Source organism: Wolffia australiana, chromosome 4 (genome assembly GCF_029677425.1).
Source record: "Wolffia australiana isolate 7733 chromosome 4, ASM2967742v1".
Classification (NCBI taxonomy): Eukaryota; Viridiplantae; Streptophyta; class Magnoliopsida; order Alismatales; family Araceae; genus Wolffia; species Wolffia australiana.
In genome coordinates, this window is record NC_135838.1 from 6,317,779 (window position 1) to 6,330,177 (window position 12,399).

The 12,399-nt window shown below is 43.9% G+C and overlaps 1 protein-coding gene across 1 annotated transcript; it reads right to left on the minus strand.

Annotated features, from left to right (window-relative positions):
• Positions 1-3,292: 3,292 nt before the first annotated feature.
• Positions 3,293-5,146, minus strand: LOC144701727 (transcription factor MYB106-like). Its single transcript, XM_078573471.1, has 3 exons — positions 4,977-5,146; positions 4,530-4,659; positions 3,293-4,047 (listed from the first exon to the last, which is right to left on the minus strand). Exons 1-3 carry the CDS (start codon positions 5,110-5,112, stop codon positions 3,411-3,413), a joined length of 903 nt encoding a protein of 300 aa, XP_078429597.1. The 5' UTR covers positions 5,113-5,146; the 3' UTR covers positions 3,293-3,410.
• Positions 5,147-12,399: the final 7,253 nt, after the last annotated feature.

The window sequence follows — 12,399 nt, forward strand, 5'->3', positions numbered from 1 at the left end:
CTTTCTTCAGCGAGAAGCTTAGCGCAGCGAAAACTCGGTATTCCAACTATGATAGGGAGCTGTACGCCGTCGTCCAAGCCCTCAAGTTCTGGCGGCACTACCTTCTCCACCGAGAATTCACCTTATTCAGTGACCATGAGGCTCTCCGCTTCATCCATTCTCAAAAGAAACTCTGTGCGAGACATGGCCGATGGGTGGAAATCCTCCAGGAGTTCACGTTCTCCTTACGTCACCGACCGGGTCCGGAGAATAAGGTAGCTGCGCCCTCAGCCGCAGGCAGCATGTTTTACAAATCTCCCAGGCAACGATTACCGGATTCGATCGTCTCCCCCTCATCTACAAGGAGTGCCCAGATTTCCGCGACATCTGGTGTCAAGCTACACAAACATCGGCCGAGCACTCAGACTATCGGGCGGACTCCAGATTCCTCTTCTTCCGCGATCGTCTCTGCGTCCCCGCAGGCTCTACCCGAGACTTCTTAATCTGGGAGCTTCACGGGGGCGGTCTCGCAGGTCATTTCGGCATTACCAAGACACTCCAGGCATTGGAAGTACGCTACTATTGGCCGCAACTGCGTCGCGATGTCCGCCGAGTACTCGGCCGGTGTTCTATCTGCACCCTGGGCAAGTTAACAAAACAGAACTCTGGACAGTACCTCCCACTGCCGGTTCCCGACTCCCCCTGGCAAAAGGTCAGCCTAGACTTCGTTCTTGGCTTGCCCCACACTCGACGACAATTTGACGCCATCCTCGTCGTGGTCGACAGATTCAGCAAAATGGCCCATTTCGTCGCATGTTCTCGCACGACGGACGCCGCACACGCAGCCAAGTTGTTCTTCAATGAAATCGTCCGTCTACATGGATCCCACGGAGTATCGTCTCCGACCGGGACGTCCGTTTCACCAGCAACTTCTGGAAAGCCCTCTGGCGCCTGATGGGAACCACCTTAAAATTCTCGATCACGTTTCATCCCAAACAGACGGACAGACAGAAGCCACAAATCGGTCGCTGGGGAACTTACTCTGATGAACTTCTTTCTCGGGCCGAATTCGCCTACAATGCGTCGGTCCACCGTGCCACCGGATATTCTCCCTTTCAAGTGTACACTGGACGGAATCCCAATCTACCGGTGGACCTCATTCCTCTCCCGGCGGCAACAACACTCTCCAGCGAAGCACTCGCTTACCCCCCCAACCTCACTGACCTCCACCGGCAAATATTAGAGCGGATTAAAAATTACAACGCAAAGATCAAATCGTCCGTGGACGCACACCGGCAAAACAAGGAATTCCAAGCCGGTGATCTGGTGATGTTACGACTCCGCCCCGAACGCCTTGCCACGGCCAAGGCTAACAAGCTCCATCCTCGCGCCGCAGGACCATTCCGAGTCCGCCAGAAGATCAACCCCAACGCATACGACATTGACATTCCGTCGGACTGGGGCATTCCGTCATCCTTCAGTATCTGTGATCTTGTTGCATACCACGGACCCCTTGCGATCCCAACGGAACCCGGGCTTCCCATGGACTCGACGGAGCCGAGTCCTTTCGAGCCGGCGGAGGATGACGGAACCTACGCACTCACATGGGGACCAACGGCCAACGACCCAGATTCGGTCGCTGAATCGGGGGACCCGACAGGGTCAAAACCGGAATCAGGAGCAACAGGCGGCGAACGTACGGGACCTGAGAAGTTCGTCCCGCCCAAGGCCGGGGAACAGGCGGAGCGACAGCGGCGCTCTGTGACGCCAACGGCCCGACCATCGGAATACTGCTACTTCTAGAGAGTTCTCCTGATCCCCTCGGCGGATGGGATAAGTAGCGACCTTCCATAGTTCGGGAGGTCATCGAGCATTTTCCTATTTAAAAAGTTATTCCTTCTTAGTTATCTTATTGGTGAGAAACCTGAGGTAACGGACTCCAGTCGTGAAGGCTCACCAGTCGTCTAGCGGCGGGTGCTAGAGTCGGGCTCGCCGAGAAGGCGTGGCGAGGTACTACGTCGCCGCTACAGCCGTTCTACCTCCTTTCCCCTCCTCATCCAGTCATACGTCCTACGGTTACTCTCTCTCACGTTCGGAGTCACTGACCGCATCACTTGGTCATCGCGAAGAGTAAGGATGTCAGGTCTATAATACATGCCATAATTCATACCCAACAGCATCCCACTTCATAGGTCACCCTCTTGATGACATGGTCACACAACATTTCTCTGATTTACTTTTAGGGGTCATTTGATATTAGGGATAATAGTGTCCCGAGGTTAAATAAATTGAAGTCACCCCTTTTTCGTCGTTGTCTTAAGCTAGTAGACCTTTTAAAATCTGATCCGTACCATAGTTATTAAATGAGTCTGATATATTTCCTGAATATCAAATAACTTCATCAGATGAAAGGCTTCCGTCAAAAACCAAATTAAAACGTCATACGCGTCAATAATTTGGTAGTTTTTTCCATCCATGTTTCCTGATATTTTCGTTCAGCCCAATTGTGTAATCGGCAAAACGTGTCACACCAAAATATGTTAAACCATCAATTATCAACATTAAATGATCATTAATTATCGTGGATTCTTGCCTGGCATTCCGGCGGCCAATCCCAATCCCAAAGTCCAAAGGTGGCGTGATCCGCTATTTCTTTTATCGCAGGGTTAGGTCAACGGCATATATTTATACGGTACTTTCTTTCCGTCATTAAGAGTGGATTAAAACGTAAATCGCAATTTTTACAGCTTACACTTTTATTTTGACTTAATTTTCTCACCTTAACCGTCAATAATGATCATTATTTTTAAAAAATCCTAATAATTAAGGCTGATCGCTCCAGCATTTCAACCGCCTGATGTTTTTTTGTTTCCCTTGTCGGTTGTATTCTTAATTATCAACAAATCGATATTACAATCTCTTCTCCTTCCAATATTTTCCTGTCCACTTGATTTTTTTCCCATTTTCCCATAAGTTGCGTCAATCGGCTCCTCAACAGATAGAATTTCTTCACCACATGATCAACGTTGAGCGGAGGTGACAGTCCATGTGGATCGACAGTAAACTACTGTCTCATGACGCGGAGATGTGCTTATTATATAAAAGATTAATGGCAGATGAACCCAATAGAGCAATGTGCTTGGTTGTCAAGTCGTCATCTGTAAAACTCCAGCATTTCAAGGCCCTCATCGTTCTTCCACTTCCCTTATCGATCATTTAATTCTCAACAAATAATAATTACAATTCTCTCCCTACCCAGAGTTTCCTCGGCCGTTACTCCTTTTTGCGTAATTAGTAACACCGAGCGAAGATCGCCGACCACGCGGATCTATTGCAAGTGCGGAGTCACGAAAAAATACAATTATGATAGAACAAACAGAGACGTATAGTGATGTTTATTGTATAAAAGGTGTATGGCGGAGCTTTGTCAGTTAAAACCCCGAAGAAAGTTCCGGGTTAACCAAGTTAAGTATTGTGGACCAGTAGCTCCTGCCTTGTTCATCGCCATCGCCGTTCGCTTCGCTGTCCAGCATCTCCATAAACCCTTCGCCGACGTTATCCGAAGAAGACGACGATACGGTCTGGAGCCCGCCGGACATGGATAACCGCTCGGGAAGAGCCGTCCACTTCGCCGCTGTGTCGCTGTTTCCGATGGAGAGCAGCGTTGAGGTGGGCGATGCCACGGCGAGGGGATAGAAAGAGATGTGGGTCGAAGAAGCTACATAGTCACTGACGAGATGTGGGTTGAATAAGACGGAGGAGGAGGTCAAGGGTAGAGGATGGAAAGGGTCAACGGCGGCAGCGGCGGAGGAGCGGAGAATGTTGGATTCTCGCGCTAGGCGGGCCTCGGCTTCTAGTCTGGCGCTCTCCCATTGAGCCATGTGGCTAAGACTGGCGGAGGCGTTCGTGGCGGAAACCCCGGCGGAGGAGGAGCTATCTTCCGATCTGTGTTTGTGGGTGACGGGGTCGATTCCCATCTTCGCGAGCCGCTTCTTCAGATGGGTGTTCCAGAAGTTCTTGATCTCGTTATCCGTCCTGTTGGGCAGATGGGATGCAATCGCCGACCACCTGAGCGCGTGAAATGAAATCAGATTGCCGTAAAAAAAAAAAAAGCTTTCTTGTCGTTGGTGCGTGGACTTTGAATCTGTCCAAGGGTAACGTTACTGGCCGTTTTAACTCTCCACCAGGGGACTCATCGACCCAAGTAATTGTTCTGGGTTTTCCAGTGCTGCTGCGTGGACTTTGAAATTGGGGGGAAATAAAATCATTCATCCTTTTACATCATCGACTGAACTTCTTGTTCTTGACTTTACACCGGTCAAATCATCAGCCCAGGATCATGTGCTTGATGTTTTCACTCACTGCCCTCCTTTGAATTCACAGCACGAGGGACAATTGGTGGACAAGAAAAAGATTGAGAGGGAGAGGATTAAGGGAGAGATTTGAAAAGCCTCATACACCAATGAGGCTTTTGCGAGGACAATTGGGGAGGATCTGACCGTGAGAAATGAAGAAAAAGAAAAGGAAGGGAAATTGAATGAAAGTAAAACCTGTTGCCGAGAAGGGCGTGGAGCTGAATTATCGCCTGCTCCTCTTGTGAGCTGAATTTGCCTCTCTTGATGTCCGGCCTCAGATAGTTCGTCCACCGAAGTCGGCAGCTCTTCCCGCATCTGTGCAGCCCTGAAGAACAGCAATTCGGGTGAATCGCTCGCCGAAGAAGCTCGGATGAAGATGCGGAGGAAGAAGAAGAAGAGTACGAAGATAAGGAACAAGAGTTAGAAGAAGAATAAGAAGAGAAAGAAGAAGAAGAAGAATTAGAATAAGAATAAAAATAGTAATAGGAATTATAAGAAGAAAAAGAGCGCAGAATGGAGAAGAACCCAAGAAGAAGAAGATGAAGAAGAACCCAAGAAGAAGAAGAAGAAGAGGAAGACCCAAGAAGGACCCAAGAAGAAACAGAAGAAGAAGAAGAAGCCAGGAAGAAGAACTCAAGGTACCAGCTTTCGCCGGAAGCGCTCTCCAGCTACCATGGCCATTTTTTTCTATGTAAGCCAGTAACTTTTGATCCTCTTCCGGCGTCCACGGCCCCTTCTTCAGACCCTCACCGTCATCGCAGCACGGCGACCTCCCCATCGAATCCTACTGTCGCGGCCGCAGAGACTGTATGAGAAGACTTTAATCACAAATTATAAATAGGATAGGCAGTAATTTCAAATGACTGAACTGCCCTCACATTTGACGCGCAGTTGCTTACGTCTAAGATCGAAGAAGTCGAGATCAGTGAAGAGAGAATTAATGAGGTAAATGAATTCCCTCTGGGGACCACGGTCCTAGTGACTCGAGCCCTGCCCCATTTTACATCAGGGCTAATCCACTGGTGTCGTCTAAGACTCGGTCATCGTCCAAAAAAGAAATCCGCCACTTATACTCATTATTTTCTCTCTCTTCTCGCTCGATCTCTCATTTCTTAATCATCAGCAATGTCTAATTCATTGGGTGGACGGTATTTCGAAGGCTTTCGCTGTCTCAGAGGATCTTTTTCCGTAACGCGGGTGGTTCTGATGTCACACGCAGCATTAATGCTGTCCGGGCCGATCTCTCCGTATCTTTCTCCGATAATCTCTTCCTGATCCTCTCCCCTGCTTTCTACGTGCAGGACGTGCCCGGAGCCTATGTGTGAGAGAGGGAGGGAGAGGAAGATAGAGAGGGAGTGGGAAAGAGACAGAGAGAGACGAAGCGAGAAAAAGAAAGAAAGAGGATGAGATTGAGGAAAAGAGAGATAGACGAAGAGATATAGAGGAAGAGAAAGGACTCCTTTCTCTTCCTCTAAGAGAAGAGATACAGGAAGAGAGAAACACATGAAGAGAGAAATAGAGAGGAAGGAAAAGACAGGCAGGGAGACACGTGCAGGAAGAGAGAGAGAGAGAAGAGAGAAATATAAAATGAGATAAAGAGAAAAAGAGATATAGGTTGATAGAGAGAAAGAGAGAGAAATATATAATGAGATAAAGAGTGAGCGAGAGATAGGTGGATAGAGAGAAAGAGAGAGAGAAATATGTAATGAGATACGGAGTGAGAGAGATATAGGTGAATAGAGAGAGAGAGAGAGAGAAATATATAATGAGATAAAGAGTGAGAGAAAGATAGGAGGCTGGAGAGAAAAAAAGAGAGAAATATATAATGAGATAAAGAGTGAGAGAGAGATAGGTGGATAGAGAGAAAGAGAGAGAGAGAGAAATATATAATAAGATAAAGAGTGAGCCAGAGATGGGTGGATAGAGAGAAAGAGAGAGAGAGAGAAAGAGAGAGAAATATATAATGAGAAAAAGAATGAGAGAGATACAGGTGAATAGAGAGAAAGATACATATATATAAGGGTTATTAGCATGGTATGTCCCAAACTTTTTTGAAAATCTGAGATATAAGACAAACTTTTTTTTTTGACACTGTATACCCCAAACTCTCCAAGGGGATTTGGACATATCCCGGTCATGACTTGGAATCCACCGTGGCTGCCAGGTGGATTTCCGGCGGAATCCACCTGGGCAGAATACACCAGGCAGCCACAGTGGATTCCACGTCATAAACGGGATAGAGAGAGAGAGAGACGTTCCATTAACCCATCCGAATCGAATCGCCCGGGAGAGAGAGGAGGCACAGAACCCAGACATAGACAGAGAGAGAGGGGAAGGTGGCCCAGATCCCCGCCGCCTCGAACCACACCCTGGCCGTGGCCTGCGACGGGTCCCTCTTCTCCTTCGGCTCCAGCGCCAACTTCTGCGTCGCCCACGGTGACCCCTGCGACCAGCTCTCCCCCCACGCTGTCCACTCCCTCCGCCGAACTGGCGTTCACGTCGCCGGCATCTCCGCCATCGACGAACACGCCGTCGCCGTCGACTCCGCCGGCTGCGTGAGCCCTCCAGCCAGCCCCTGCCGTTGGTCGTCCTGTCCCGGGGTTCGTTTGACCTTCTTCCTCACTCTGTGCAGGTCCACCCATGGGCCCGCGGGTACTGCGGCGTGCTTGGGCACGGGCACGGCCTTGAATCCGCCCTGGCCGTGCAGGTCTGCGCAAGGAAGAGGAAGAAGTTCGTGGTGACGGACACCGGTCGCGGGCCACCTCCCCCTCTCTCTCTGTCTATGTCTCGGTTCTGTGCCTCCTCTCTCTCCCGGGCGATTCGATTCGGACTGGTTAATAGAACGTCTCTCTCTCTCTCTATCCCGTTTATGACGTGGATTCCGCCCAGGTGGATTCCACCGGAAATCCACCTGGCAGCCACAGTGGATTCCACTTCATAGCCAGGATATGTCTAAATCCACTTAGAGAGTCTGGGGTATACCGTCCCAAAAAAAAAGTTTGGGTTATATCTCAGATTTTCGAAAAAGTTTGAGACATACCGTGCTATGAACCCTATATATAATGAGATAAAGAGTGAGTGAGAGATGGGTGGATAGAGAGAGAGAGAGAGAAATATATAATGAGATAAAGAGTGAGAGAGAGATAGGTGGATCGAGAGAGAGAGATATATATAAGGAGATGAAGAGTGAGAGAGAGATAGGTGGATAGGGAGAAAGAGAGAGAAATATATAATGAGATACGGAGTGAGAGAGAGGTGGATAGAGAGAAAGAGAGAGATAGAGAGAGATAGAGAGAGATAGAGAGAGAGAGAGAGAGAGAGAGTTAATGACATTGTGGCCACCAAGAGGACTTGAGACGAGCGCCGGCGATCGGCCAGACGTAAATTCTAGTCGGCCGGCGACGTACAAAACTTTCCTGCATTGATGTAATGGGATGCCATGCTTGCGCTGTTTTCGGTTCCGGTGACCTCTACAGGCCTTGAAAGCCAACAATTACTCTTCTCCTCGAAATGCGCTTCTTCTTCTTGCTGTTTTTCTCTCACTGATACTTCTTATTCCTCAGGTTGTTGTTCTTCTTCCTCTTCTTCTTTTTCTCTTCTTGCCATTATTATTATTATTGTTATTATTATTTTGTTCTCCGCTGATTTTATCAGTCTAGAAAGAAAGGGAAGAAGGTGGTTTTAAATGGCCAGATAATGCCAAAAAATTCCTCCTTTTTGGATATCCCACCTCTGTAGATATCCATGGCCATGTTCAATGGAACATTCGGACAGTGTGTCTGCTTAAGTCTGTCCAAATTCACCTCTCTCCTCACAGAAAAATTAATCCGCTTCACTGCCCTACTTTCCCCACTTGGGCTGGAGCTCTCCGCGAAGAAAGTTTTCTATTGAAGATAAGACCCACGTTCTCGCTTTTTCTCCCTCCCTCTAAATGTATATCAGTCGAGCCAGTTATAAAACAAATATGACCAACGCATGTCTGACTACCGAAAGCTTCTGCAGTAGTCTTTTCCAGGAGAAAGGAGCCAGAATTTGAATTGCGCAGGGGGCTGTTAAGAAACTGTCTCGTCTTTTGCATGTACAGTACTCTTATTTCTACAACGAGGTAGATAAATAAAATTACTCGAAAGGGTAGATCAAGAGATATCGACATTCGTGAGTCTGATATCATCAAACCGAAAATTGATTTGGTCAGATAATATCGTGACCGAGAATCCTGGTCAAGCTCCAACAGAGGATGACTTTGGACGCTAGCTAAAGCAACTTATCTCGCGTAGGGTCCCTATAATTTCGTAATCAAATGGTCATTCAGTTTCTTGATTGATTACGACCAGAAGCCCAAGGAAAAATATTAAATGTATTAATTGCTGAATTGATGCGCGGAAGGAAGAGTGGATGAATAGATCGCAATTCGCAACAGTGGTTCCTTTTCCCCATTGACGAAGTAATCAGCCAGTTTCTCGGGGTGATCGGAAAGTGCGCCAGCAACGAATCATGATTATTTAAAGGTAATATTTTTATGTTCCGATGTGAATTTTGAAGGGACGAAAGCGCGTTTCCTTTTGACTGAATCAAAGCTATGTTAAATAATAGTAGTTAGAAACAGTCAAAAAATTAGTAGGGAAGAGAGATATTGGAGGTAATAAAAAGGAGAAAATGGAGGAAAAAGAAGATGAAATGGTTAGGGTTGTCTCCAAATTTACAGATGACTGCATAATAAATAGAATGTGAACGTAGCCTCCACAAAACTCTCCCTTTGAGTTTTACTTTACTGATGTGGTCATCATTACTCATCAATAAAGAAAACATAGGGTAGAAGGGGGCATGAATGTAGTAACTAAAATGGGTAGAGAACTGTGCAGAGATATATCAAGAGAAACAGCGATGACGCATTCAATGATGGAACATCGGGATCGATGGGTTATCTACCTTAGTTCGTCCCAAACTGTCAATCGGAAATTGATTAGGTCAAATATTCATGTCTAGTTGATCTCTGGTCTTATTGGTTCAACTAGATACTCGTTAAGGGACCACCGAGGATAACTTATAGGCTAACAAAAATAAATTGTTTTACGTCCGTCACCAATGCTTCCTTATCAAACATTAAATCACTTTTTTGTATGGCCAAGGCTAACAAAAACAAAGGAAAAAAAATGGATGGATTGATCGTTGAATTGATCAATGGATGGAAAAAATCGATGGCTAGGTAGCTGCAAAGATTGTAGGTCCCATTGATGCAATGAATCTGTCGGTTTCTTGGGCCAATCGGATTTCGCACGATCGATTAATTTATTTTTTAAACGTCCCGAATTCTATCAAATGTCACGATTATGTTTAAGTCATGTGTACGTTCCAATGCGATTTTTCATATGAGGGAAACGCGTTTCCCTTTGACCGAGTCATAGCTTTGAGAGATAATCGAGAAATGCGATTGAACAGAAATATAATTAAGGCGATAGCAGGTAGAAGATAATAGAATAACGAGAAGATTACTGTAGTTCTCTTCTCGCGACTTGGGGTTGTCTCCAATTTTATGGTTGCTGCGCAAAACATATGAAGATTCGGATGTAACCCTAAAATTATTTCAATGTACTTTACTGATGGACTCATCAAACAACACAAACATGAAGAGGAAGTCGAACACATTTCACAATCAAAATACCCAGACTTCAACTTCAATAGCACTTTTCTACGTTCCAGTGTGATCTTTTTAGAGACTTTGATAATATTTACGAACCCCAGACTTCTTCCAAAAATACGATCATTTTGTTTATGATGAATAATTTACCCATTATATTTCCCAGATCGAAATATCTAACCAGGAGATTCTATTTTACAAACTGTTTGCTGGTATATACCTGTTTTGGCCTATACTTCTTTCAATCATGTGTAATGCTTCAAAATTTTCATTGGAGCTGTCTTAAGGTAAGAAATTGATTCTAATCCTGGTGTTATCTGACACATAAGTATGACTATTCAATTATACCACCAGAATGTAATTATTTTTTGGTATATTATGCAATTATTTCGGTCAGTTATATAAGGTTATAAATCCAGTATTGCTACAATCGTCATTACCAAAATAATTGCTTTAAAATAAATACACTACGCCAAAAATTATATTTCATTAGTAAAAATAATGTCACTCTCACAGTCAAGATAATAATGAAAATTTTAGTAAGTAAAAGTGCATGACATACACAATGCGCTTGTTGATTTGTCTAGAAAAAGAGCAGGCTCAAGGAAGGAGAAGATAAAATAAAATATGCACTCAAAATATTCCACGTAATCTATATGCAAATACATACCATGTTGATAAACCAGAATTTGGGTGAAATACGTCGTTTAAGGCTCTGATTTATGCAACAATATTTATAATTTTTTCCTTAAATAGAATAGGGTAAGTAAGGGTCGAATCCTCAAGGACCAGGTAATAAGAGACTAAATTGTAATTCAAATATATTTAGAAATAACTTTCTTTGTTGATTCTATATATTTTTTTATTTTTAACTATTTTCTAAAGAGAAAATCAACTAAATGATATAAAACTAGTACAAAGTAGCTTCAATAAATAAAATAATTATTTGTGTTATTTATTATAATGTCTAACAATTTTTTATGATTTTTATTAATTCTTATAGGGCAAGAAATAAACTTTTAAAAACAAATAGAATCTTAGGCCGCATTTCCTGCGGTGAAATTGCAGCAAAAATGAGTAGTGGACGAAAATCACTGTAACTTTTGCTATAGGAGGAACTTTTGAGTGCGGTTTGATGCGTTGAAAGCTTGGAGTCTAGGATATCCTCTGGAATGTTTACCTAGACAAAATGACAAGAAGAGTCAAATCAAACATTCAGGAGATCACACAAAACTTGTTTTCACTTCTCCCAAGGGCCAAGTAGTGCTCCTTCTCCAAGAATTTTGATCACGATGAACCCTCTCTCCAACATTCTTGTAGAAAAAGAATGGATCAAAGAAATCTGATACACTTGGCCTCCAACAACAAGTTGGGAGCAGAAATCCAAGAATAGATGCAAAGAGAGGGCAGAACAGAATAAATAGGAGTGTCTTAAGTCTCCCAGCCATTGGATTTGAATCCAAGGGATTGGAGGGCTAGGATTTCTTGATTTCCAACCTGGACCATGTCCCCTCCTACGATTTGAAAATAAACCATTCAAATTCAAATTGTGGGTTAGTTCCTCAATTTTTGCCTTTAGTTGACCTGATCATTAAGGAGGTTTGAATGGACTTCTAATATGAGCTTCTTGTGTATTAGGCCTCCTCTCATTATCCATTTGATTTCTAATTTCCTCCCATTTGTATCTCAAATTCACCATTATATTTACCTAAGACATATTTATCAAATAAAACTCCAAGAAGATGCGAGAAATCCATTTGACTGTACAGAGTCAAGTGGGGTTAGTATCAAAAATCAATAAAATATAAAAAAATAGAGCTTAGGAAAATAAATCATAAATCCATGGTTTTATCCTTAAATGTTGAATACTGCTAGTGTGAATCTAAAAATATTTGGTAAAAAACTAAATATAAAAGCATAATTTTACTGATCTAATTTGACGTTATCAAATTATATGAGGAATGGCATATGTTTTTATACATGTGAAAAGATATTAAATACCAATTCCTTGACGAGGTTGTTGTATCTATGAGTATTTATGTCTTTCTTCATGCCATATTGATATGTCTAAATCTTATTTGTCTGAGATCTATATACCAGCATGTGATTTCTCCTCTCTGATCAGTTTAGCAATTTCTCTTATGCCATATTATGGTTCTTTTCCCTTGGGTTCCACCCAGGTAGTTATCTCCTCTAGCATGGGGCTCCACCTGACTCCATCTCATCTCTCCATATCTTCCCATGCTTTTGCTACAAATCACATGATATCAAAGCCCTTAGTGCATAGTGCTATTAATGCTTCACAACTAACAAAACCAATTTGAGGGTATTTTAGTTATGCCCAACAATAATTTAATGATCATCATATTAATAAATATAAATTATAGATAGGTCCCAAAAGAGATCAATGAAAAGGCAGGTAGGACT

Coding starts and splice junctions, on each gene's coding strand:
- LOC144701727 (XM_078573471.1), bottom strand. CDS start 5,112: ATGGGGAGGTCGCCGTGCTGCGATGACGGTGAGGGTCTGAAGAAGGGG. Junction 4,660..4,976: donor AGCGCTTCCGGCGAAAGCTG/GTACCTTGAGTT, acceptor GCTGTTCTTCAG/GGCTGCACAGATGCGGGAAG. Junction 4,048..4,529: donor CACGCCCTTCTCGGCAACAG/GTTTTACTTTCA, acceptor TCACGCGCTCAG/GTGGTCGGCGATTGCATCCC.